The sequence below is a fragment of the Cucurbita moschata genome, unplaced genomic scaffold (genome assembly GCF_002738365.1).
Source record: "Cucurbita moschata cultivar Rifu unplaced genomic scaffold, Cmos_1.0 Cmo_Scf00012, whole genome shotgun sequence".
NCBI classification, from domain to species: Eukaryota; Viridiplantae; Streptophyta; class Magnoliopsida; order Cucurbitales; family Cucurbitaceae; genus Cucurbita; species Cucurbita moschata.
The window spans coordinates 1,357,810-1,381,710 of record NW_019268528.1 but is presented as its reverse complement, the minus strand read 5'-3'; the positions used below and the strand labels follow the sequence as shown (position 1 = coordinate 1,381,710).

The 23,901-nt window shown below is 36.4% G+C and overlaps 3 protein-coding genes across 5 annotated transcripts; 1 reads left to right on the top strand and 2 right to left on the bottom strand.

Annotated features, from left to right (window-relative positions):
- The first annotated feature begins 115 nt into the window (after positions 1-115).
- On the top strand, positions 116-3,128 carry LOC111450251 (pentatricopeptide repeat-containing protein At3g04750, mitochondrial). 2 transcript variants are annotated; one of them, XM_023090273.1, is made up of 2 exons: positions 116-2,770; positions 2,807-3,128. In XM_023090273.1, the coding sequence occupies exon 1, from the start codon at positions 342-344 to the stop codon at positions 2,295-2,297; it is 1,956 nt and encodes a 651-aa protein (XP_022946041.1). In that variant the 5' UTR covers positions 116-341; the 3' UTR covers positions 2,298-2,770; positions 2,807-3,128. The 2 variants fall into 2 exon arrangements, with proteins under 2 accessions (XP_022946041.1, XP_022946042.1); XM_023090274.1 differs by lacking the exon at positions 2,807-3,128 and having other exon boundaries at positions 116-2,503; positions 2,754-2,767.
- A 461-nt stretch (positions 3,129-3,589) lies between these two features.
- Positions 3,590-14,754, bottom strand: LOC111450432 (mediator of RNA polymerase II transcription subunit 14-like). Of its 2 annotated transcripts, XM_023090547.1 has the most exons (9): positions 14,362-14,754; positions 10,808-11,872; positions 10,074-10,171; positions 8,724-8,898; positions 7,567-8,584; positions 6,432-7,438; positions 5,225-6,303; positions 4,127-4,946; positions 3,590-4,088 (listed from the first exon to the last, which is right to left on the bottom strand). In XM_023090547.1, exons 1-8 carry the CDS (start codon positions 14,572-14,574, stop codon positions 4,151-4,153), a joined length of 5,451 nt encoding a protein of 1,816 aa, XP_022946315.1. In that variant the 5' UTR covers positions 14,575-14,754; the 3' UTR covers positions 3,590-4,088; positions 4,127-4,150. The 2 variants fall into 2 exon arrangements, with proteins under 2 accessions (XP_022946315.1, XP_022946314.1); XM_023090546.1 differs by having other exon boundaries at positions 3,590-4,946.
- Positions 14,755-16,577: 1,823 nt separating this feature from the next.
- On the bottom strand, positions 16,578-18,149 carry LOC111450780 (auxin-induced protein 22D-like). Its single transcript, XM_023091068.1, has 4 exons — positions 17,816-18,149; positions 17,524-17,738; positions 17,344-17,443; positions 16,578-17,010 (listed from the first exon to the last, which is right to left on the bottom strand). The coding sequence occupies exons 1-4, from the start codon at positions 18,022-18,024 to the stop codon at positions 16,932-16,934; spliced, it is 603 nt and encodes a 200-aa protein (XP_022946836.1). The 5' UTR covers positions 18,025-18,149; the 3' UTR covers positions 16,578-16,931.
- Between the last annotated feature and the right edge of the window lie 5,752 nt (positions 18,150-23,901).

The window sequence follows — 23,901 nt, the reverse complement described above, 5'->3', positions numbered from 1 at the left end:
GGGAAAGCTCTATAATAAGAAAATGACTATAGAAAGTAAGATTCGAAATATTTAAGTCATTCGAATCACTCTCCCAGCAAATTTTTTTTTTATCCGAGTGAGAGAGAGAAGAATTGCGAATGTTGTTCTCCGTCCCTCCAATGACTTCCCATGGCGTCAATCAAGAACCAAACTACAGAGACTCTGCCTTTGGAACACACCCCTTAAGCCCTAATGCATGGAACAGAGATCCTACGAGAAGATTTGAAATCAGTGGCGGGTATTTTCTTCTTCAATTGATCATCCATTTCAGTCTCTCATGATTTATACAAAGAATTTGAGTTCCCTTTTGAAGTAAACTTATGTTCCGCTATGGGCGAGGCATTCGCCTTCTTAGTTCATCTTCAACAGGTAGAAGGATCAACTGGGATCCAACTGTGAACCTTAAACTCAATCACCCATCTCTTGTTTTGCTTGAAAAATGCAACTCAAGAATCCAATTCAAGCAGATTTTAGGACACATGATGAGAAACAATTTGATGGGCCAAACATTTCCCATGAGTAGGCTTCTTTTTTTCTCTGCTGTTTCACATCCTGAGAATCTGGAATGGGCAACTCTTCTGTTTAATCACTTCACTCCTGATCCAAATGTTTTTATATTCAACACCATGATCTTAGGCTTTTCATTTTCAACTGAGAAGGCTTTTTCAATTTATAGTTCTATGCTCCAAAAGGGCATTTACCCAGATAGGCAAACACTCCTTTACCTTCTTCAAACTACAAAATGTGTTGCTGAATTGAAACAGATTCATGTTCATGCCTTAGTTATTGGTTTGCTGGCTAATGAAGGATACTTGCAAAATTCACTGATCAAGATGTACTTAGACAATGGATGTCTTGGCTCTGCCCACCAAGTGTTCGATGAAATGTCGAGTCGAGATGTTGTCTCCTATAATATCATGATTGTTGGACTTGCTAAGATGGGAGACATTTTAGAAGTGTTGGAACTATTCCATGATATGAGGGCTCATGGCTTTGAGCCTGATGATATCACTATGTTAGGCCTTTTCTTGTCATGTGGCCAGTTGGGTGAGGTAAAGTTGGGAAAATCTGTTCATGCACAGATTGTGAAGTCCAATGGTTCTTCAAATTTGATATTGTATAATGCCCTTTTGGACATGTATGTGAAGTGCAATGAATTGAAGCTTGCTCGAAAAGTTTTCGATATGCCGATGGAGAAGGACGCGGTTTCATGGAATACGATGATTACGGGATATGCCAAGGCAGGTGAATTGGAACTTGCTTGTGAGGTTTTTAATCAGATTCCTACGAGAGATATTGTCTCCTGGAACTCTTTAATTTCTGGTTATGCACAGAATGGTGATTATGTGATGGTCAAAAGTTTGTTTACTCGTATGTTTGCCGAGAATGTTAAACCCGACAAGGTCACGACGGTTAACATGATCTCTGCAGTAGCAGAAATGGGAGCTTTAGATCAGGGGAGATGGATTCATGGATTAGCAGTGAAAATTCAGACAAAAATAGATGCATTTTTAGGCTCTGCATTGATTGACATGTACTGCAAGTGTGGAAGCATCGAAAGAGCTTCAGTTGTTTTCAATCAAATTTCTGAAAAAGATGTCACAATTTGGACAACAATGATCACTGGATTTGCCTTTCATGGATATGGAAACAAAGCTCTGGAGCTATTCTCTGATATGCAGACCGAAACAAAGCCGAACGATGTGACTTTCGTTTCAGTTCTCACAGCATGTAGCCACAGCGGATTAGTTGATGAAGGGCTCAAAATATTTAGCAGCATGAAGAAAAGATACAATATCGAACCAAGGGTCGAACATTATGGATGTTTGGTCGATCTGTTGTGTCGTTCAGGTAGGTTGTCAAATGCGATTGGTGTGATAGAAAAGATGCCTATGGAACCCAGTCAGTCTATCTGGGGAGCAGTACTGAGTGCGTGTAGGATGCATGGAAATATGGAACTAGCAGAGAAAGCTTTGATGGAGCTGCTCAAATTCGAGCCCGAAAAAGAGGGCGGATACATTTTGTTGTCTAACGTGTATGCGACATGTGGGAGGTGGAGCCATTCGGACAGCATTAGAGAAGTAATGAACAGCAGGGGAGTGAAAAAGATTGCAGGCTGTAGTAGTGTGGTGGTGGATGGTACGGTCCATGATTTTACAGCTGCAAATAAGCAGCATCCAAGATGGATGGACATCTGCTCTACGCTAAGCTTTCTAACAAGTGAAATGAAGTTGGAACCGGATGTTCCATCACAAGCTCACTTGGCTAACAGTTGAAATTCGTCGAAATGTTTCAAGAGCTCGGTTGAAAAGAAATGTCACCAAGGGGCTCAACCGCCTTAGCAATAGAGCTCCCTCCGTCTTATCGTATCTCTAGTAAACAAACTTTAGAGGAGTTCAACAATTTGTCTCTTTGCAGGTTTTAATCCTGTGAATGGGAGAAGTTTCTCGTAGTCTGTGCTATTTGATTCACTTGGCTAACAGTTCGAAAGGTTTCAAGAGCTCAGTTGAAAAAAAAATGACGTCGAAAGGTTTCAAGAGCTCAGTTGAAAAAAAAATGACACCAAGTGGCTCAACCACCTTATTAGTAGAGCTCTCTTCGTCTTATCCTACCTTTAGCCAACAAACTTCGGAGGAGTTCAACAATTTTTGTCTCTTTGTAAGTTTTGATCCCTCATCGTGAATGGGAGAAGTTTCCCATAGACTATGCTATTTGATACACTTAGCTAATAGTTGAAATTCGTAGAAGGGTTTCACTTAGCTAATAGTTGAAATTCGTCCAAGAGTTTCAAGAGCTCGGATTTGAATATCGATCTCAACTTGAATTCATTCTTTGGGTCAATGAAGGAAGTAGAACTTTTAGAAGTGTTGTTTGCTCCTCACGTTGAGTCACTTGGAGTTGTACTCGGCACCACAGAACGATCGTGTTGCTAACATTTTTTTATTGGTTAATCCACAAAGAAGATTACAAAGATCATGATAGTTGCAGGAAACGGGTATGCCCTTCTCAATCTTTTTAGGGAAAGAGACACGTTGATGAGTAGTTGGATGGAGTTTGGAACCAAACTTGTGTATGAATTCAAATTGAAATGCCAACGTAAATTCTTACCTTTTATCTTCTGAATACAGGTTTGATTAAATTGAGATATCGATGTAAATGCATCCTTTGAATCAGATATGAACATACATATTTGTTTATGAAATAATTGACAGCAATTCCTTTTAGGAATTGACTATTCATGACAGCTCTCTACTCGCGTGCAAGATTTATGGTGCTGGCACATCGTCTCGTGTCCACCCTCTTCGAGCTCAGCTTCTTCACGGTTCATCATCCGATATCTAGCTCTAATAACATTTGTAATCGTTCAAGCCCGTCGTTAGCAGATATTGTCCACTTTGGGCTTTTCTTTACAGGTTTCCCCTAAAGGTTTTAAAACATCTGATACGAAGAGATTTTCCCACACTTTTGAAGAATGTTTCGTTCCTCTCTTCAATCGACGTGGGATCTCGTACCAAACATAAATACAAGTCCATGAAACATGATAAAGAAAGAATTGTGAAAGGAAGAGGAGGAGGTAATGGCATCTTGCACAAGTTTAACATTAGGTTAAATGAGTACTCTTTATAACATGGAGGAACCTATTTTTCAGAGTTGGACTGAAACAGCTGAGGCAGAGTGGGTATGGAGGTGTACAAGTGTAACATACTAAATTTACACATCGCCTGATTAGTGTAATATTTACAAAATCAGACCCAAAAAATGATTTCCCAATGTTACAATAGGCCGACATTAAAGCATATTATAAGAGCCTAATACCATTACTTTACCTGCATCCAATTCGAACTAGCAGCACCTATCAATCTGAAACTCTAAATCAGCTAATTAGACCAAAAATTTCCCTACACATGTTGCCACATCTCCAATGAAGTCTAATGTTACAAGATCCTCCAACTTTATCCCACAATTTTATCGTCATCTCTGCGATAAACTACCTTCCGCTGTCGTTGCGTGCTTCGTCGATCGAAGATTTAAGAACATGTAGTAAATGGTGAAATAATGCCATACCAATTCTCACTTATCAACTAACGTTACAAGTTAGTCACAAATGAGAGGCAGGTACATTTGCCCATTACGAGGTTGAGCCTGCAATTGCTGTTATTTCACTACCCTCTCTCAATCCTTGAAGGCACATATGCAATGTTCTCTGGACACTATCTGCTACAATTCTCAACCTTCCTTGGCTAACATCTCCGGTTGAATTACTCACTTCGACTGTTCGAGCCACCCTCTGTTTAGATTTTTCCCAGTCATCAACACGTAACCAGCATGCTCGGACCCCGTGGCTTCCTTCCATACCAAGAAACGAAACAACGGGGCTTTCACCGAAGGAATATCTCAACTTCACTGAGACACAGTATGGCAACCAGGCAGCACCACCCGCTGCATTCATGTGTGGTATATGACCAGGATCGAGTACAACAGTGAGAGCGAAATCAACAGAGTTGTGTTGCCTATCATAATGGATATTGCTTTTCGAAGTCGATCGTTCAGACTTTTCATCTATACTCAACCCGGAATGATTCTCAAGACACAATTCGATGCGGGGTTTTTGTGCAGGAGCAATATCTCCACCCTGTGCCTGAGCCACTCCCTTTTTCCATGCTATTAGTTTCAAAAATTCCCTTAAAACCGATATTGGCAACGTGAGGAGAGTAATGAAAGAGGCAACACGAGAAGCATCGTATGGCTCTGATGCAACACGACGGCTAAAATAATCACATATTTCACCAATTTCTGTTTGTGTCAACTCCTCTTGTGCTGTAGTGGAGTTTTGTTGCTGTTGTTGTTGATGATGGAAACGCTTCACGCTAAGCACTTGGAGAAGCAGTTGAACTCTATGAACGCTTACAGCAAATACATATCCCCTACACAAAATATGTACTTGGATGAATTGCAAATTCCTTCAGAAATTACCATAAAAACAAAGTTCTGTGGCACAACACATGTTGAAGTAATGAACATGTCTTTTATTATTGCATCTTTAGCAGAAAATTTTGGGAGAAATTCAGAACTTCTCAGGTTTTTGTGCAAAAGTAAAGAACAGGAATCAGTTTTTGTAGGGCAGTTCAAAAGAAAAGCAAAGTTGTGATGGATAAATAAGAGCAAAATCAAACAAATAGGATTAAAACGGCAACACACTTACCCCACAAAGAAACGTAAGGCAGGCTGCTCAGGATCCAAATTCAGCAATGCACCTTCGTTGTCCCTCAAAATTGAACCTAGGATCTCTTTCAGAAGATCTGGAAGCTGGGCAAACAGCCAAAGAACTCCGAGGTATTTAAGAATACCTCTCAGAACTTTCTTCAGAGCAACAAGAGGAACCCAACCTCCTCCATAGCCCCCATCATCCCCAAGTCCAATAATGGCTGTATTCAGTTCACCTCTCACGTGTGCAGGGACACCGGTGCCTAGTGATCTCCGTAATGGCAATCCTGAGCTCACAGAAACCAAATTTGAAGATCCAGACAGAGCATTTCCTACACGATTTATGTTAGCCACCTGATTTCCTGCCCTAGGCATTGCAGGAGAACCAGGAAGACTAGGTCTGTTTCCATTAGCAGCAGTCATTGAGCTCGAATTTGGATTCTGATTGTTTGGGGCTGACAATCCAACGGTTTGTTGAACACCTGGGAAGTTTGGCTCTAAACCATTTAATTCTTGGGCAACATGCTCCATAATAAATGGCCGGAACTGTGGGCATGGTAATGACCCTCCAACGGAAGGGTTGACCTTCGCAGGCGTTGCTGGTTGTAACCACACTTGATCTCCTGCAAAGCAGCGCATGTCAACTGCAAATTGTTTTCGATATATTATTCTTATCCAATATGGACCACGCAACACAACAGAAACATCTATTGGCAACAATGAACTAGGAGCAATGCCAGGCCCGCCACGCCCAGCAGCAGCTAACATTGCAGCCCCATGAAGGCTATGATTTGCAAGAGGGCCAGAAACATTTGCAGAAACAGTGTTTCCAACTGGGCCGTTGGTAACTTGGCCAGTGTTCGCAGCTGAACTGCCAGGTAAAACACTTTGGGTTGGTGTGTATCCTCCATGTTTTGGAAAGGATGAGAGAGCTGCAGCTATGCCAGGAAGTGTTGAAACAGGGCCAGCTCGAGCAGGCCGGGTTGCTGCTGCAAGAGCATGTAGTGGTCCAGCAGTGAGACGAATGCAATCCAAGAGTGATGCAACTTCAGCTCCGTTTATAAAATCTTCCAAAAACTGTTCACACCAGAAAATATATACACGTTAACATATTTATGAAAACTGAAAATATATCCAGGCAAATTTTTGAACTCATGTCCTAATGATTGGAAGAAAACATGACAAAGGCACATATATAAACGCACCTTTGTATGAGGCCAAAGTTGATCAGGTGAAACGTGCATAGTGCAACCCTCTTTACCTGATTCCCACTCTACAACAAAACGTGCCAGCACACCAGAACCAAAACTAAACCACAAGCTCATTAACCCAACTGCCTCAATTCTAAATGCCCTCCTCATCTGTTCGGTTAACTTATCCACTGTGTCAGGTGCACCTTTCGTAACTGGTGCCTTGACATCTGAGGTCAGACTACTTTCTTCTAGCTTCGCATCTGTTCCAACCCCAAGCAGTTTTCGCATCCCAATGGCAAACGTTCTTGCATTGGAGAGCCTTCGTATATCTGCCACTAACTTGTCTATGCTATCTGCCTCTACTGATTGATAACTGAGAATAACACCTTCCGGATCATAACGAATGTGAGAGTCTTTGTCAGATGTATTCGCTATTCGAACATCAGGGCCCCATGGAGACTTACTACTTCTCTTCTGAAGCTCCCACAAATCTCTGAAGTGCTGGTCACGTATCTTGACATCCCAACACATGGTTCCAGGCCTTCCAAGTCTCAAGCATATGTGTTGCCATGAATCATCTCTGGCAAATGGAAGCCGGAACCATATATTTGTTGATGCATTTCTTAAACCAACTTCTTCAACATATGGAATATCAAGAGCATCCATCTGGCTGGTAAGTCTGGCATGTTTGATACATAGTGAACAGTGTCTGATTACATGAAGCAGAGCAGAGACATACGTACTCGAAGGTGCACTGCCTTTGTTCGCTTCAGCAATAAGGTTACCATAACTGTATTCAGTTTTGGATACCATTTCTTTTGAAATAAGCAACTGTGATGACGGTTTAAGAAATCTAGCTGATTCCAAGACCTTCCTTCTCTTAGAGAGTCCATTAGGTGCATCAATACCTTTAAGTGATGGGATTAAGTTCAGCACATCTAAAGCGGTACGCTTTGGGAAACTGTCACTTTTTAGACCACTTTCATACACGGGACTAGAGCAAAAATCTTGATTCTGGGCTGAAAAATGTACATCTCTCAAGTTAGTGAAAGTAAACAACTATCCCTTTTTTATAAAGTTCAGAGCTTCAATTGTTAAATTCAACGCAGTCAACCAATAACATAGAAACTCAGAGAAAGTGTCTTACATACGGGAGTTGAAACCAATGAGCAAGATCCAGAAGGCTTTAAAGACCCTGTTGAAGCTGCAGTTGGCGAACTTCTGGATCCATTAGGTTTTATGCTTGCAGAAATTCGAGAGCCACCATGTTGTGATGGAGACAATAGTCGAGAAGACCTATTTGCATACAGCCCATCCTTTGACGTATCATTTGACATATTTATATGATCATCGTCCAACGCAGTATAAGAACCAACCTCAACAGCATTTGGGAATCTAAGGGAAGTTAAATCCTGTTCAGATTTTGAATTTGAAAGTCGTCTCATAGCAGCACCCCTTCCCGGACCAGAAGAAATAGAACCCAGGGATGTCGAATGCACTGAACCCTTTAAATTGCTAGTTGAATACAAGGAACCATTGCTGTGCGAAGGAATATTTGAGACTTTTGCAACATTATTACCCTGGGATGGCTGCATACCGACTTCCCACTTCGGAGAAGGAACTCCCTTTACATTATGAATACTAGAGAGAGAACCATAAGGAGATGCAGCTGAATTGAAAGACAGAGAAGGATTTGAAACAGAAAAATTAGGTTCAGTGGGAGGCCCCTTCTCCAACCCAAACACTTCATCAACAACAGATGAGAAACTGGATGGAGGATATCCAGCAATCTGCAGAGCACCATGAAGGCTCATATCAGAAAGAAGACCATTTTCAGAAGTTTGATTAGTGACAGAATTTGGTAAAGAGGGCAACAGCTTTCCCCAGTCAAGCAGACTAAAGGTCAGATCGTCTTCAAGTATCTGTATCTGATCAACGTCAATTTTCTTCATGTGTATCACATTGCTTAGATCACTAAGACCACGGGCTTTACCAGTAGGATCTGACTTCGTCTCCAGCAATTTAAACTGGGGTTTGAAATCCTTGTCAAGTTGCATGAACAAAAAGTATGAATTCCCACAATCTGGAAATCCCATCAGCAACATGGCTGAACCATTTGAAATGTTCTTTGGCAATCGAACCGCAGAAGACCCATTTTCATATACCTGCAAATGTTTAGAGATTTAGATTTTTATTTAAACAACACCCATGCTTGATGTAAAATTTAAAATAAACAAATAGTAGCAATCACAATGTATCACGTCGTTTCCTTCTTTACAAAGAACATAAGACGCACAACCATACCTCAAGACCCATAAATCTACTAATAGATGCAAACAGATGCAGAATACTTCGGCTTCTCAATCTTATAAAAACATCAGTTGCATTCATACTTCCTTGATTTAAAGCTTCTTCACAATCTGTCAGTGATGCGGTTGCAAGTTTATTGTGGGAAGACTGAAGAAGAAAGCGACCATTCCTACAAACAAAATCGTAGGTAAGAGACAAAGAAGCTGAAGGAAATCTATGATATACTAAAAGGCAACATTAAACTGAAACATTTTTTGGACTAATATGTTTTAATGAAAGATCACCTGCATTTAATCACAGTTTACAATACTTAATTGACATCTATAACTTTTCTCTCGACAATTTCGATGGTACACAAACATTAGGATTAATTCCATAAATATCGTGGTACTATTCTTTTTTATGTTGAATTAATCAAACTCTGGAATGATTTTAACTACCAGTTTATAAAATCATTGTTCATGAATTTTTTGTGAAACCAATCTATAAAATCATAACCACATTCATAGAAAAGAAGTTCTACAAACAAACGCTTCCAATACTTCAACTGCACTTATTATCATAACCATCAACATAAAAAATTATATTAAATGAAACATGGACTCTTTAGTTGTATAATCCTTAATTTTTATAAATTAAAAAGAATATGAATACACAACTGACTTCTTCACATTGAATAACCTCCACAATCAATTTGGAAATAGTTTCGTTCCTTCTCTTTCTCTACTTTGCAACTTATCATAGATGCAATTTACTGATTACATAAAATTCTCTGGTTCGATTTTTAGTTATTCTTCCTTCTTACCGTTATTAGTCCAACAAATTTCCATTTACCACCAGTTCTACCTATTCCTTTGTGTAAATATACATATATCCTCAATGCATGCAAAATAATTTCGCACTAGGATATGTTGAATGTAGCACTAAGTCTTTCTTTCTTTTTATATAAGAACTGTAGCATTAATTCCACTAAAAACAAATAAACAATTTAAGGAATTGCAATTCATAAAATTCTCTTCCAAATTTGTCAAAAATATAGGAGAAGCATGTTGACATCGGAAATTACTCTAATTGATAGAAAAGTATAAATTGTAGCATTCTGTACCATCCTGTATTTCTTTTCAAGAAGGATAAATTGTATTTATTTAATTTTAAATTTCAGAGCAAATATTTATCAAATGATCAAATTGATCATTAGTTAAGTTTGCTTTACCAAACTCGAGTTACTTGATTTTGGCTTGATATGAAATTTTAATCATAAATAATTGAAAATCCACCAAACACCTAATATAGTGTAGCAACTTTATTTTCTTTTTAGCTAATATCATCTCAAAAGAAGAATACCTTGTATTTATTCCAAGGGTGAAGAATGATGAGCCGTAAGCACGCACCCGTAATATTTCTTCTCCCTCATATGCAGAGGGGTCATGAATTTTATCCTTCTGCAAAGAAGGAAGATGTTATAAGAAGAGTAAAGAAAGAGGAAATCTAGTTCAGTGCCATTACATACTTATGCAGCAAAAATAGATAAATAACAAATTCCTACGACCGGTAGCAAAGAGAACAAAAGATGAAAAGCCTAACCACTCCTCTAATTGCAAATAACCATGATTTGCAGATATGCAAACCATTTTCACTTGAAAAATAATGGAATAAAATAAAGGACATGAAAATTAAGAAAAAATAAAAGTAATTGATACCATAAAATGAAATTGCCTCAATCAAGATATTGCATGTCCTCTGAAGATTATGCCTCAATAAAAGATGGGAAGGAAAAAGAAGACCATAAAAAAAATTCTCACAATGGTGAACGAGAACCACAAACATAAACTCTTATACACAACTGAGCGCAAACCCTTCACCGTTTCTTCCTAAATCCTGTTAACTCTCACCTTAATGAATTAAATTTTCTAATCGAATGATCCTGAGCGTAAAGTCGGAAAAAGACTAAAACTACCATCCCGTATAGATGGTTGTGATGGGGGATGGTAGTAACTAGACTTGACAAAACAACTTTATTGTTCAACGCAGTAAAATTTATAGGAGTATGAAGAAAAGGAATGATGTAAACGTTCAACCTTTTTATGGTCAACATTAGGCTCCTCAACATGGTGCTGAAGAAGAACATCATCTTCTGTTCGACAAATTTGATTATTTTTCTTCAATTCTTTTTGAATTTCAAGAAGCCGAGTATATTTGTTACAACAAATAGCTCTCAACAGCAACTTTTCAACATCGATGCAACTTTGATCAAGAGAAAATTCTGCTTCCTTGTTGGTTATCGGATCTATGACAAATGTACTGTGGATACACTTTATCTGCATATCTGGTCCAGGTTCAATTTTAATGAAAGGACATGATCCTGGATCAGAACTACCAGTGTTTTTATCAAAATCCAACCAATACATGATTTTCAACCCCGGGGTTCGAAGACCAGATAAGTCACTTTCTCCATCATGGTTAAATTGTGAGGAACCACCTGTCATACCATCAGATATGATATCGAATCGAATAGCATCTCTCCATCTTCCTTGTCTAAGAGAATGCACTTGCTTTAAGACAGTATCCATAACGAGTGAGATGCAAAGTTCATGCAAAATTGAATATAATGTAGTGAATGGATTTTCAGCTGCAGCCATCCTGCGTTCCAAATCATCTCCAAGGACATGACGGTGCACTTCTTCCAGTTTCACAAGTCCCCTTCTCTCTCCAACTAGCAGCTCCAAATGCAGTATTCTCCACATCGATAAGTGTCCTCTGTAGCCAAGAGTAACTAAAACCTTAAATTCCCCATCTACACGAAGCAGTGCTGTACCATCACTGACTTTTACTTCAGAAATTTCTTTTGGAAGTGAAACATCCAGTAACTTGGAGCGTACTAAAATCTCCAACTTTTTTAACGCATTCTTTTGTTGTTCTTCAGTTAGTGTTCCCTGAATACTGATATCTTCTACACATTTTGGTAGACGCTCATAGGTGCCAGAAAGGAGAATTTCAGTAGCAGATGGAACATCATAAATAGGTGCACGAGCTTGCTGTAGCCCCTCATGCATGAAGAATAAAGAATCTGCAGTTTGTGTAAAGCATGTATCATGACTCGACAAAGTTGATGCAAGTTGCTGACAGTATTGAATCAAGGGAACCTGCAAGCAAAGAGGTAGAGTAAAACAAGAGAAAATATAATTTAAGAATGAAGAGAAGTGCATCCCTTATCCAAATTATCAACTTTGAATTTAACTTTAATAAAGGAATATAAAACTGTAAAAGGCCAAGTGGATGAACTCATGTCTACTGTAACACCTGGAATTTCAAGAAAATAAATAAAAGATGTTTTTAGAAAATAAATAAAAAATAAGGAAGGAAACAGAACGGCACTCACGCAAGTTAGAGAAAATGACCATACAGTCGACAGTTAGTTTCTCAACCTTCTCTTCAACAAATTTGAAGCTACCCATTTTCATCAGTTTTATTGTTCTGACTTAATTTAGGGCATATTGAGGAATTCTGGAGAAATTTGGAAGCCCCTCGAAGACCCCAAACAAGCTCGAGAAGTCTACAATCAAGTAAATAACCATATGGAGCAAGTTTCTAAGAAATACTTGTAGGAGTCGATTAAGATTGAGGGCAATGATTGAGTATTATGTTTAGGAACCTAGTTTGAAAGGATTCCTCGTAAGCATAGTAGAGGTGAAATCAAAAAATGCTGACTGGTAAGGTCATGAACCAATTGAAGATTGCAAGCATCAAATTCCAGAAGCCTCAGGTAAAGGGGCAATCGGTAAATAGGTGAGATTGACTTTCAGATTCTCTATCGTTTAACACCAAGTGGACAAGAGAGCTTGAAAAGGAGCCCTTTTTTGAACCATATTTGGGGTGTTGATTGCATCGTGGGACATCTCCCATTGGAAAATTCGAACTTTTTTGGTCAGCGGCCTTACCAAATTGAGGTATACAAGGGCAAAAATCCATGGTTCAGAAAGGAAGCATAAAGGGATTGTACGGTGAAGTTGATGTCCAGGGGTCACATCCATTTATCCTTACTGCTATGGAGTAAATTGTTATCATTTGACAATTTAACTTCTTTGGGTGTTGATTGCATCAAGAGACTTGTCATCATTTTAATTCATTTTAATGAAAAATTAAGAGAAAGGGACCCGATCAAGAAGCCAGTCCCATATTCCTAGGTTATAAAGACAACTAGAAAGAAGAGAAACGAAAGATCTAAAGACTTCTTATAATTTTAACTTCTAAATCAAAAACTAGGGGAATGGGACTCAACCAAGAAGCTAGTTTCGTATTTCTAGCAGTAGAGAATTTATAAAGATGGTGGCAAAAAGAAAATTTAAGGAATTGGGACCAACCCAACAGTGTTCCTAAAGGCAAATGCAAGACACATGGTCATAAGAAGTTTTCAACACTAAGTGTCTGAGCATATACTGGTAACAGAGTACCATGCATTTGATACAACCAAAACTTATTGCCAATCTGTTGCCATACAGCTAGAGAATCTAGAAAGAAGCACCACAACTACTTGCCAAGAAGAGCAGCGTTCTTATACACTGGATTCTAACAAAAAACAATACCCCATCCCTAATGGACAAGGATGCAACCTACCAAAGACAGTGAGCAACTTTCAGTACTAGCTGTTTCCATAAGTTTCTGGATGCCCCTGGGTTGATTGGTGTTTTCATATAGACGGTGAGCAACAGCGCATGGTTCAACTTTCATGTTCGCATTTTTTAAAGATAGCTAAATTTCTATGGAAGAGTGATGCAAAGTACCTTCTTTGGGAAAATTCGGGTGGAGGAGAATACAAAAATATTTGAAGTAAAGAATAGGAGCTTCAGTGACTATGAATCTCACTAGATTTTTAGCTTTTAGATGGGATCTCCTGTCCAGAGAGTTCTGTAATTTATAGTCCTTTTTTATCCGTGCCAACCGGGCCTTTCTTGTAACCTCTTGTAGCTACTTAGATAAAGCCAATCTTCATCTTTCTCTATGATCCTTGGTGAATGGAATGGTTTCTAATCAACTAAAATAAATCGATGTCAACAAACCCAACTATCAAACTAGCCAATACCAACTCATCTTGAATACTGATATTGTTGGTTTGATCCTACACCCCAACAAGATAATTCCTCAAGGGTAGCTAACTGAAGTGAATGCCCTCCCTACTAAAAACCTTCAATATAGCTTCTTCACACCCCTCCATCAATCAATCTTCTTGGGCAACGAAGATAAACAAGAACAGAGATTCCTTCCCTAGTATGGCAGACAGAAAAGCCTTCACCTCGACTCGAATAAAAAACGATCAAGAAGATTGTTAATGCACTCATACAGTTATACCTAACTTTGTCTTCCACAAAGCCTAATCAACATGATCATGAGCCATTCATAGTCAATTATAAGAAAAATAACCTCCTGAATGTGGGATGTCTAATTCGAAACGGCCTCACCTAGCAATTCTACTTCCGAGAGACGCAAACAGCTAAAGAAATGCCCACTCTTCTTCCATATTCACGAAGAACACTAAAGTCAGGGTATGCTCAATTCCCAAGAGAGAGAGTTTAAACTTAGAAGACATTAAATTTCAAAATTCAAGTAAAGGAAGACAAAGAGTAAAGGAACCAACCTGTTGGCACCACTTGGCAAGGGCATAAAGGCGGAGTACCCTCTGCTGGGTCTTGTAGACATACTTGAGAATGCTAATTTTCTTCTCGGAATCGGATTGATCAGAGGATTTAGAGTTGTCTACAAGTTCTTTGAGGGAGAGGAAGGAGTCCTCAGCAGCACGAGAAACCAGGGCAGAGAATTCGACTGTTTGCTGGCCTAGCTCGGCCGCCATGATTAGGGCTTTTCCGTGACCCAAGGATGAACTGGGAGATCTATAATGCGGAAATCATGGGAAGCTAGGGTTTCGGAGAGGGGAATTTGAGGAAGACGAAGAGTTGGGAATACACAGTTTATCAGCTAAGAGAGAGAGAGAGAGAAAGACAGAGAAAAAAGATTTCGGCGTTGAGATTGGTTTTTCTATATAATTCCTCTTTTTTTTATTATTATTATTTTTTTTTTTTAAATGATTTATATAATTTTGGAGGGCGCTCCTCTGGTCATTTTTGTCCACGTGTCATTTCCATAGTCAACGTTTCAACATTTTTTCTCCCAAATTAAAACGATGATATTAATTTTTGGAATTTTTTATTTTCCATATTCAAAAATCAATTATGAATTAATTTAAATTAGCAATAAATTTAAAAATTTTGATCGAGTAAAAACTAATTTTAAATTTTTAGAGTTCGTTGTCTTCCTCTTAGTTTCATATTTTGTTTGGGACAGAGCAATTGGACATTGAAATATTATAAACGTAAAATCTATTTACGATGAATAATAAAGTAGGTATCAATTAAGACACTTTTATGGTCGAGTTAGAATAAAGAAAATAATAAATAGAAAGATAAAAATGAAATATATGTCAACGAGGATTTGATGCTCGTGACAAACAGCTTCATCCACGTATTTGGTTTTGTTGAGCTTACCGAGGCACAAGTCCTCCACGAAGTCGGATTTGCTTCCACTACCTATGGAAGTAAATCTCTAATTATTTTGACATATTTTTCTTATGGGAGAAGAGCGTTTTTCAGATGAACACACAATTGTTTGATGATGTATTGCAAGACAAACCAGGAGTGAGTTCTCTTATAACGAACCATGGTTTAGCTGGGTGGACGTTATGGTACTTAGAGACTCTCTCATTCTGTAATTTTCCCGTTGATCTCGTTTTATTTACCGTTTAAAATTAAAAAATGATAACTCCCGTCGGTTTTAAAAATTAATTTATACTTAAAAAAAGAAAAATCATATATATATAATTGGAATGATTTGGAATATAAATTACTTTCATTAAAGTTGGAGATAATAATTAAGTTTGTTGAATTAGTTTATTAATTATTTGTTCAACGTTTTTTTGGATTAGTTTGCTTTAATTAGTGGATTGCCCTCTTTAATGTTCAACTATTTTGGTGCCTTATCCACAATGTCCAAAATGCTGGTAAAATTAGTTTGCTATGGTAGTTAGTCACCGGCCCGTAATCCACGCTTTTATAAAAAAAATGTTTTGTTCCTCTCTTCAATATAAGATCTCACAGTACATTCCCTTGCGAGTCCAACGTCCTCGCTGGCATACCACCCAATGTATGTCTCTCATATCATTTGTAATAGCCCAAGTCCTTCGTTGGCACACCACCTGATGTCTGGCTCTGATACCATTTATAACAGTCAAGATACTGTTAACAGATATTGTTTGTTTTGACTCGTTACATATCTCCGTCAGTCTCACAGTTTTAAAACATGTCTGTTAGAGAGAGGTTTCAATACCATTATAGAAAAAAAATGTTTGGTTTTTCTCAACAAATCTCACATTAGTCGATTTTAATAGATTTAAAATTTATATTTCTATCTAAAAATTACTTTTAGAATTAATTATCTATTTTTAAAAAATAAACTTCTTTTGTTATCACAATTTTTTTTTATTATTTTGAAAACATTTTAAGTTTGTTTTTTTTAAGGAAAAAAAGAACATTATATGTAATCTTTTAAATTTTATTAGAATTTTGAAAATTTGTTAATTAAAATAGTAAATTAATAACAAAACAATAATTGGTAAAAAAAATTCAATCCCTTTTCCATTTTAACTTGTAAATTTGCCTATTATTATCATCCATGGGAAACAAATTTGAGAAAATTAAGAAAATAAAATAATTTTTTTTTTAAATTAATCATAAATTAATTTTAAAAACTAAAAATTCAAATACTAGATAGGACTAAAATTGCAATTTAACAAAAATTATAGAAACAAAAAACAAATATATTTTCTCTTGCAATTGATGATTATGTCACATTAAATTACATATACAAAGGTGATTAACATAATTTCCAAGAATTAATATGAATAATCACCAAAAAAAAAAAAAAAAAAACTTGTCTTTTTGGGTCTTCATCATCAACCTCTCTCTCTCTCTCTAAAAAAGAAAATCAAGATCTGATTTTTCATAAAAATTTACACGACAATTTGGTCGGATCATCGGAGGTGTCGCCGGCGAATCCACGGCGGCTGTGATGAACTTCGGCAGCTTTTCCGATGATCATAAAAAAGAGAGCCATTTGGGTGCCCTCTAATCCCTTTTCTTCTTCCTTTTTTGTTCTTCACACTGATCCACAGCTCAACCCTTTGGCTTCTGATCCCTTCATGATCCTAAGCTTCTTGCATGACCCCATGAACATTCTACAAATTTTCAAATAAACCCACCGTTAATTACTCGAGCCAAAACCTAAACCTAAACCAAATCTCACGATCAACGAAAAAAATTATTAAACGTGACCGTTACAATCAAGTTGCTCATGAGTTGAATTGGGTTATTTTTTTAATTCAAAAATTTACTACTAGATTGGGTCAATAGTCCAATCTAGTTTTAAGAAAATTCACAAACTAACTCAATACAAATAAGTTCGTATTAGTTGAGTTGGTTGATTAGGTTTTTTAGGTTGTTTCGAATATGTATGAAACTACGAGAAAAAAGTTGCATGCTTGTTATTTTAGGTAGAGATTGAAACTTACTCCCAGGGAACGTCACCAACGAGCATCCAATCACCATCTTTATCTTCATAAGTCGGAACAAATTCCGACCCGTTATACCCTTCTCTCTCACAAAACTTACCTGCAAGAACACGAAGAAAATCGAATAAATTTTCATTCTAAAGCGATTATGGTCTCGAGATCCATGTTTAAGAAAATTACCAAGAGAGAATTTGAACATGTTCTCCAAAGCTTGAAGAAGCTCAGGATATCCTTGATAGGTTTTGAGATCAACTTTCCTTAGAAAAGGAGCTCCATCCATGCTTACTTTTATGAACATCCCTCCCGCCGCGGTCGCCGCCCCCTCATCTTTCTTCTTAGCTTGAAAACAATTCTTTCTGAACGATCGCACCGGCGGCCACCCCACGACTTGTGCCCTGAAAAGTTTAAATCTTTTCGTCAAATTCTATTCAAATAAGAGATAAAGTTTGAGTTTTTATTATGAGGTGCTTACTTGGTGGGAGGGGGATTTTCTTGGTCGGATTTAGTGAGATCGGAGTTACTATCCCGGCCGGATTCCGGCGGGTTCTGGTCGTCGGACGGCAAAGCTCTTTTGTTGGAGATGATTCGGTTGATCGGAGAAGATTGATCGTCCGGCGAAGTTCCCGGCAGACCTAATCGGAGCTCGGTGGCTTCCAAGTTGAGATCTTTCTGGAACGCCATTTTTTTTCCTTCTCTGAAATGGGTTTCTTGAATTTTCTGATGGGTTGTGTTTTATTTTCTCGGGAAACAAACAGAAAGTGCAGAAGAGATCAGAGAAGAAATGAAGTGCTTGTTAAGCTCAAATAACACTCAAACGTATTTTATAGAAGGCGATTAAAGCAAAAGGAGCTATAATTTCCCCACTTCCCTACTTGGCGCGTGTTGACCACGCGCTACAAATTAAAACTTCAATTTTATTTTATCTTAAGTTATATTTTATTTTGATTTCCTCATATATATATATATATATAATGAAAATAATGCAAATAACGTTAGAAATCGAGAGTTAAAATAAAATAAAGTCATGTTTTTTTTTACTGGGTTGTTTTTTTTAATTTGATATCGTAGATTCCCATCAAAGCATGAACGAGATGGAATGAAAGTTTTTAGACTAGAGTAAATTTGAAAGTCTCCCAGCTGAAAACCGAAACCCTAATTTGAAAATCCATATTGGACTATATGAAGCACGTGCGAGAAACAACTTAGTCATGATCGGTAGTTTTCGACGGTGTTTAGGGAATGTTCAAATTTCATGATTTCAATATGAATTTTGAAGAAAAAGAGCCTATAAGACTGTAAGTACGCGCTTAATATCAAGCAATTTGATACACAAGATTTGGCTAGTACATGAACAATGAAAATAAAACAGTGAAAAATTGAACTATAGAGATACGATTGTGACTTAAGGATTCTGACCCTACGGTTTTCAGAGCAGTGTTGAACTGCCATCGGACCCGAAAGCTTAATTAATTAAAAAGGAAATTGAGGAGAAAGAGAGTAGTAGGGCCAAGGAGAGTGGGGTAGGGAACATGGGAAGGGCAAGGGGAATCAAATAGGTAAGAGGTGGGGACATGGGCAGGTAAGGGTGTTTGGGTAATGAGCTACACAAATTAAAGGAGGGTGTCTTTGAATTTTAAGGGCAAAAGGCCCTTTTGAATCCAACGGTTGAGGATGGAGATTAGGGAAGGAAGAGTTAAAAGGTGATGTATTGAGAGCCGTTGGATTGGGGATTGGTCCCACATGGGGTGCTGTTTTTGGGTGAGACAAGCATGGTGGGTAGTAATGGTATGCCCTTAAAACCTCTTTAAAAACTCCATGCTATGGCGGTTGGGGCAGCCATCCCATGTGCTCACTTCCACCTTATTAAAAACTTCCCTCCCTCTCTCTCGGTTGGTCTCGAGAAATAACGTGGCTAGTAATTTACACTGTTGGATGTATGGAAGAAGAGAATTTACCGAATATAATTTGATCTCGTGTAGAGTAGTCGCTACGAAATATACCTATTTTGAATATGTTCAATTAGTTAAGACATATACTCTCGATTAGGGCTATCCATTTAACCCACGAGGCCATGGCCCTACAGGGACCTGTCCCAAACGAGGCTAAGAATGTAACAACTCAAACCCACCGCTAGCAGATATTGTCCTCTTTATGCTTTCACTTTCGGGATTCCCCTTAAGGTTTTTAAAACGCGTCTGCTAGAAAAAGGTTTCCACACTCTTATAAGGAATGTTTCGTTCCCCTCTCCAACCGATGTGGGATCTCACAATCTACCATCTTCAGGGCCTAGCGTCCTCGTTGGCACACTGTCTGGTGTCTGGTTTTGATATCATTTGTAACCGCCTAAACCCACAAAAATATGAAATAAGAGGCGGGGACGGGGAATCTCCTAGAAAAATAAATGGAAAATTTTGCGAGAATAAATAATGAAATAAGAGGCGGGGACGGGGACAAAAAAAGCTTCCTCATCCTCTACTCGCCTCATAGACATCTTTATTCTCGACTACTTAGTCAGATATTCGAGTCTTTTCGCAACATACATGTCGTAAGTTTATACATATATTTTTTTATTACAAAGTCAAATGTTCGAGTTTCTTCTACTTTACGTAAAAATAATTGTTATTATCATCACGGAGTTCGATAATTATTTTAAATTATTAGGATTTAAATAAGAGGTAAGATTCCAATGTATGAATGAATTTAGAAAGTTAGTATACATTGAATTATGTTCACATGTATATGTTTGAATAATAATGGAATTCTCTTTACCATTTTTATATTTTGGGTAATTTTTTATTCTCATCCATTTGTTAATGTTTGGATATTGTCTCTCTCACACTGTTTTTTTTAAGGTTTGGTTAATTCTTTTTCTCATGCTTTAAGGTTTTGGTGATTCTGTTTCATACTTTTAAGATTTGGGTTGTTTTCTCCCTCTCTCTCTCGTTTATTTCTCTCTCCTTTTCTAGAATTTAGGTTATTCTGTGTCCCGACACGCTTTCGTTTCGTTAAGCTATACGTTATGTGAAGAATTTGAATCTCGAACCTCTTAGTCAAGATTATATACGTTATGTTAGTTGATTTATGTTCAGTTCAGTTATACGTTAGGTGGAGAATTCGAATCTCGAACCTCTTAGTCAAGACAATATATGTTGTGTTAGTTGAGTTATGCTCGGTTTAGCTATACGTCAGGTGGAGAATTCGAATCTCGAACCTCTTAGTCAAGACTATATATGTTGTGTTAGTTGAGCTAGGTACGGTTCAACTATACGTTAGGTGGAGAATTTAAATCACGAACCTTAAGTCGAGACTATATATGTTATGTTAGGTGAGCTAGGCACGGTTCAGCTATACGTTAGGTGGAGAATTTGAATCTCGAACCTCTTAGTCAAGACTATATATGCTATGCTAGTTGAGCTATGTTCGGTTCAACTATATGTTAGGTGGAGAATTCGAGCCTCAAACCTCATAGTCAAGACTATATATGTTATGCTAGTTGAGCTATGCTCGGTTTAGCTATACGTCAGGTGGAGAATTCGAATCTCGAACCTCTTTGTCAAGACTATATATGTTATAAGTTAGTTGAGCTATGCTCTGTTCAGCTATACTTCAGGGGTGGAGAATTTGAATCTCAAATCTCTTATGTTAATTGAGCTATGCTCATGCTCTCCAACAGACACTTCACTAATTTAAAATTTGAGTAGTAATTTTCTCTCTCATTCTCGAGATTAATATTTTCTCCGGGAGAGAATTCAAACTTCCGACTTATAACAAAGAGTATTAATATCCTAATTGACTCAGTCTCACTACTAATAAATATTGTCCGCTTTGATCCATCACGTATCATTGTCAATCTCACGATCTTAAAACGCGTCTGTTAGGCACATTCGGGTAAGGAATGCTTTATTAATTACGTTAAATTTTAATCTTTTTTAACCAAAATTATCAATATGGCTAAATGACGTAATTTAAACGAAAAAGTAAGTTTAACCTAATTCGTGTTACATTGCTTCCGAACTTATTTTTATTATAAAAATAATAAAAATGGCTTTTCATGATGTGAAAGGACAACCCAAATTTTAATTTTGATTTTGATTGTGAAAATAACAAAAAAAAACATTAATTATAATTACTTTTTAAAAGTAAAGTAATTGATTATATAATTAACTTAATTCTAATCCTAATTCATAATATTCAAGAAATATTAATTGTCAATTTCATAATGATTATTTTAATTTTAATTAATTAGGTATAATATATTTGATAAGAAAATATATATTATATTTCATTAGAATAAAAACATTACTCTTTCCTATAATTGCTGCAAAATTTAAGCCGAAGTTTTGGTGTTAATTATTAATAAAATTTGTTGTCTAATATTCTTTATCATATATTATTTTAATAATCATTAACTATAATTATTACTGTTATTATTTTATAAAAATAATTATGATATAATTATACCTTCAATTTAACCCAAAAAAAAAACTATATATAATTTTAATTTTTAAAAATATTTTTTTTCAAGCTAGATTTCTAACGAGAGTGATCCTATAGATATGACAGGTGTCGAACAGTTTTTTTAAATGATTCTAAAAAGACATGTGAATGAGAACAAAACATGGTTAAATGACTTTGGTTAGTCTGAGAAAATTGTTAAGGTCATGAAATGTCGAATCCATATATTTAAATTCGGGCCTGGAGCATAGTTTTTTTAGTGCGAGGATAGCTCTGAAAAAACCGAATGTCTATCTTTTTTAATCTCAGGAGAAACATAATCAGGGAGGTGCTCATTCAAACTGCCGTTTTTTCTCATTTGTAAGAAATTGTTCAGTTGCATATCATAAGGAATTCAAACAATTGCTTCAAATACAGTATTAGAAAGCATTGCTACACAGACTTATTACATAAATGGCAGTTGGTACAGCCAGTCGAAAATGAAATAATTATATTAAAAAAATTAAAGAAGAAAACAAGGATTTTAAATATTTTTTATTTTTAAAAATAATTAATGTTCATATATAATCATTAAAACAACATGGAGCTCACTAAAGTAACTTTATTTTTTATTTTTTAATTTTGAAATGAAATGTAAATTATTTAATATAAGTCAACAATGGCATAAATATGAAAATGATATATTTAAAATAATAAAAGGCGTGCGGATAATGGGCCAGACAAAAAATGGAACACAAAGGGCCCACAACATTATTAGACCTTTTTTTGTATAACCAATTCATCGTCTTAAGCCCATAACACCCAACCATGTGGGCCCCACTAATTACCAAAAGCCTATTTAATTGTATTTTTTTAAATAATAAAAAATTAATTTTAATTTTAAGAACTAACTTAAAATGGTCTGGTGTGTTCGTGGATTAGGCTACGTCGGATAGAGTAGAGACATTTTCTAGACCTAACTCGGTTGTCCGGGTTCTATTTTTCCAAATAAAAATGAAAAAGTGAAAAAAAAAAAAAAGAAAAGTTGAAATTATAATACTTATTAAATAAAAATGAAAATTTGGAGGGTTTTTTTTTTTTCTCTCTCTCTAAATAAAAAAAAATTAATAATTATACGAATTAAATAAATAAGGATTAAAACGACAGCGCATTGGGAAAAAAGAAAATGAAAAGAGTACGGTACGGAAGAGAGAGAGAAAATTGTACTTCGTCGAGAAAGGAATAACCATCACGGGTTTTAATCACCTGCGGCCACTCGTAACCAAAAGTCAAAATTAGTAACCATCACCCTATTAAATTCTCACACGTGTCATGTCAAAGATTACATTATTAATTTTTATAATTATTCTAATAAATTTAGTTAAATGGTGTCTAATCTAATTTAGTTAAGGGTCAAATGCAATATTCAAACTTGTAATATTAAAAAATAGATTTTTTTTTTGTTAATTGAGACGTATAGTAGTAATAATAATAATAATAATAATTATTATTATTATTATTATAAAATTTGCTTTAATTATTATTTATTTTTGTTCAAAAGGGTGGGCCCACTTTTGTCCACGTGGTCCCACCACACGAAGGAAGGCATCTATGAGTTGGATTGGTTGAGTCTCTGGCACTGGGGCCCACCTTCGCTGTCTTGTTTTTAATTTTTATATTTTTTTGGAGTAAAAAAAACGTCGCTATCATGTCTTGTCAGCCTTTATTTTCCCTTTTTTTATTTTAAATATTTATTTATTATTTATTATTTTTAATTTTCCTCTTAACTTAATTGAATTAGGATCACACTCTTTGTCTGCCATGCCAACCCCATCCCATCCATCATAACTAGGGTTTTTATTTCATACTTGTCGAATGTAGCGGAGAATCCTCGTTTAAATAAATAATATAAAACGTTATAAAATTTAATAATTTTTTATAACTTAAATACGAAGCAAAGAAAGTAAATATATTTTCGTCCTCGTTTAGTTTCATGTCCTGTCTCATTTTTATTAAATTTCAAGTTTATATGAAAATTCGAAGCATCGGTAATAAGATAATTTGATATGAAATATTATTTTGTTGTTATCGAGAGATCTGAAAATTCTATCTTTCCATAAATTT

What these genes read in the sequence shown, in the direction of transcription:
- LOC111450432 (XM_023090546.1), bottom strand. Translation starts at nt 14,574, where the DNA reads ATGGCGGCCGAGCTAGGCCAGCAAACAGTCGAATTCTCTGCCCTGGTT. An exon ending in TTGCCAAGTGGTGCCAACAG is followed by an intron (nt 11,873 to 14,361) that starts GTTGGTTCCTTT and finishes CTTTGCTTGCAG; the next exon opens with GTTCCCTTGATTCAATACTG. An exon ending in GTAGATTTATGGGTCTTGAG is followed by an intron (nt 8,585 to 8,723) that starts GTATGGTTGTGC and finishes AAACATTTGCAG; the next exon opens with GTATATGAAAATGGGTCTTC.
- LOC111450780 (XM_023091068.1), bottom strand. Translation starts at nt 18,024, where the DNA reads ATGGCGTTCCAGAAAGATCTCAACTTGGAAGCCACCGAGCTCCGATTA. An exon ending in GAAAATCCCCCTCCCACCAA is followed by an intron (nt 17,739 to 17,815) that starts GTAAGCACCTCA and finishes TAAACTTTTCAG; the next exon opens with GGCACAAGTCGTGGGGTGGC. An exon ending in GTTGGTGACGTTCCCTGGGA is followed by an intron (nt 17,011 to 17,343) that starts GTAAGTTTCAAT and finishes GAAAATTTGTAG; the next exon opens with AATGTTCATGGGGTCATGCA.
- LOC111450251 (XM_023090273.1), top strand. Translation starts at nt 342, where the DNA reads ATGTTCCGCTATGGGCGAGGCATTCGCCTTCTTAGTTCATCTTCAACA.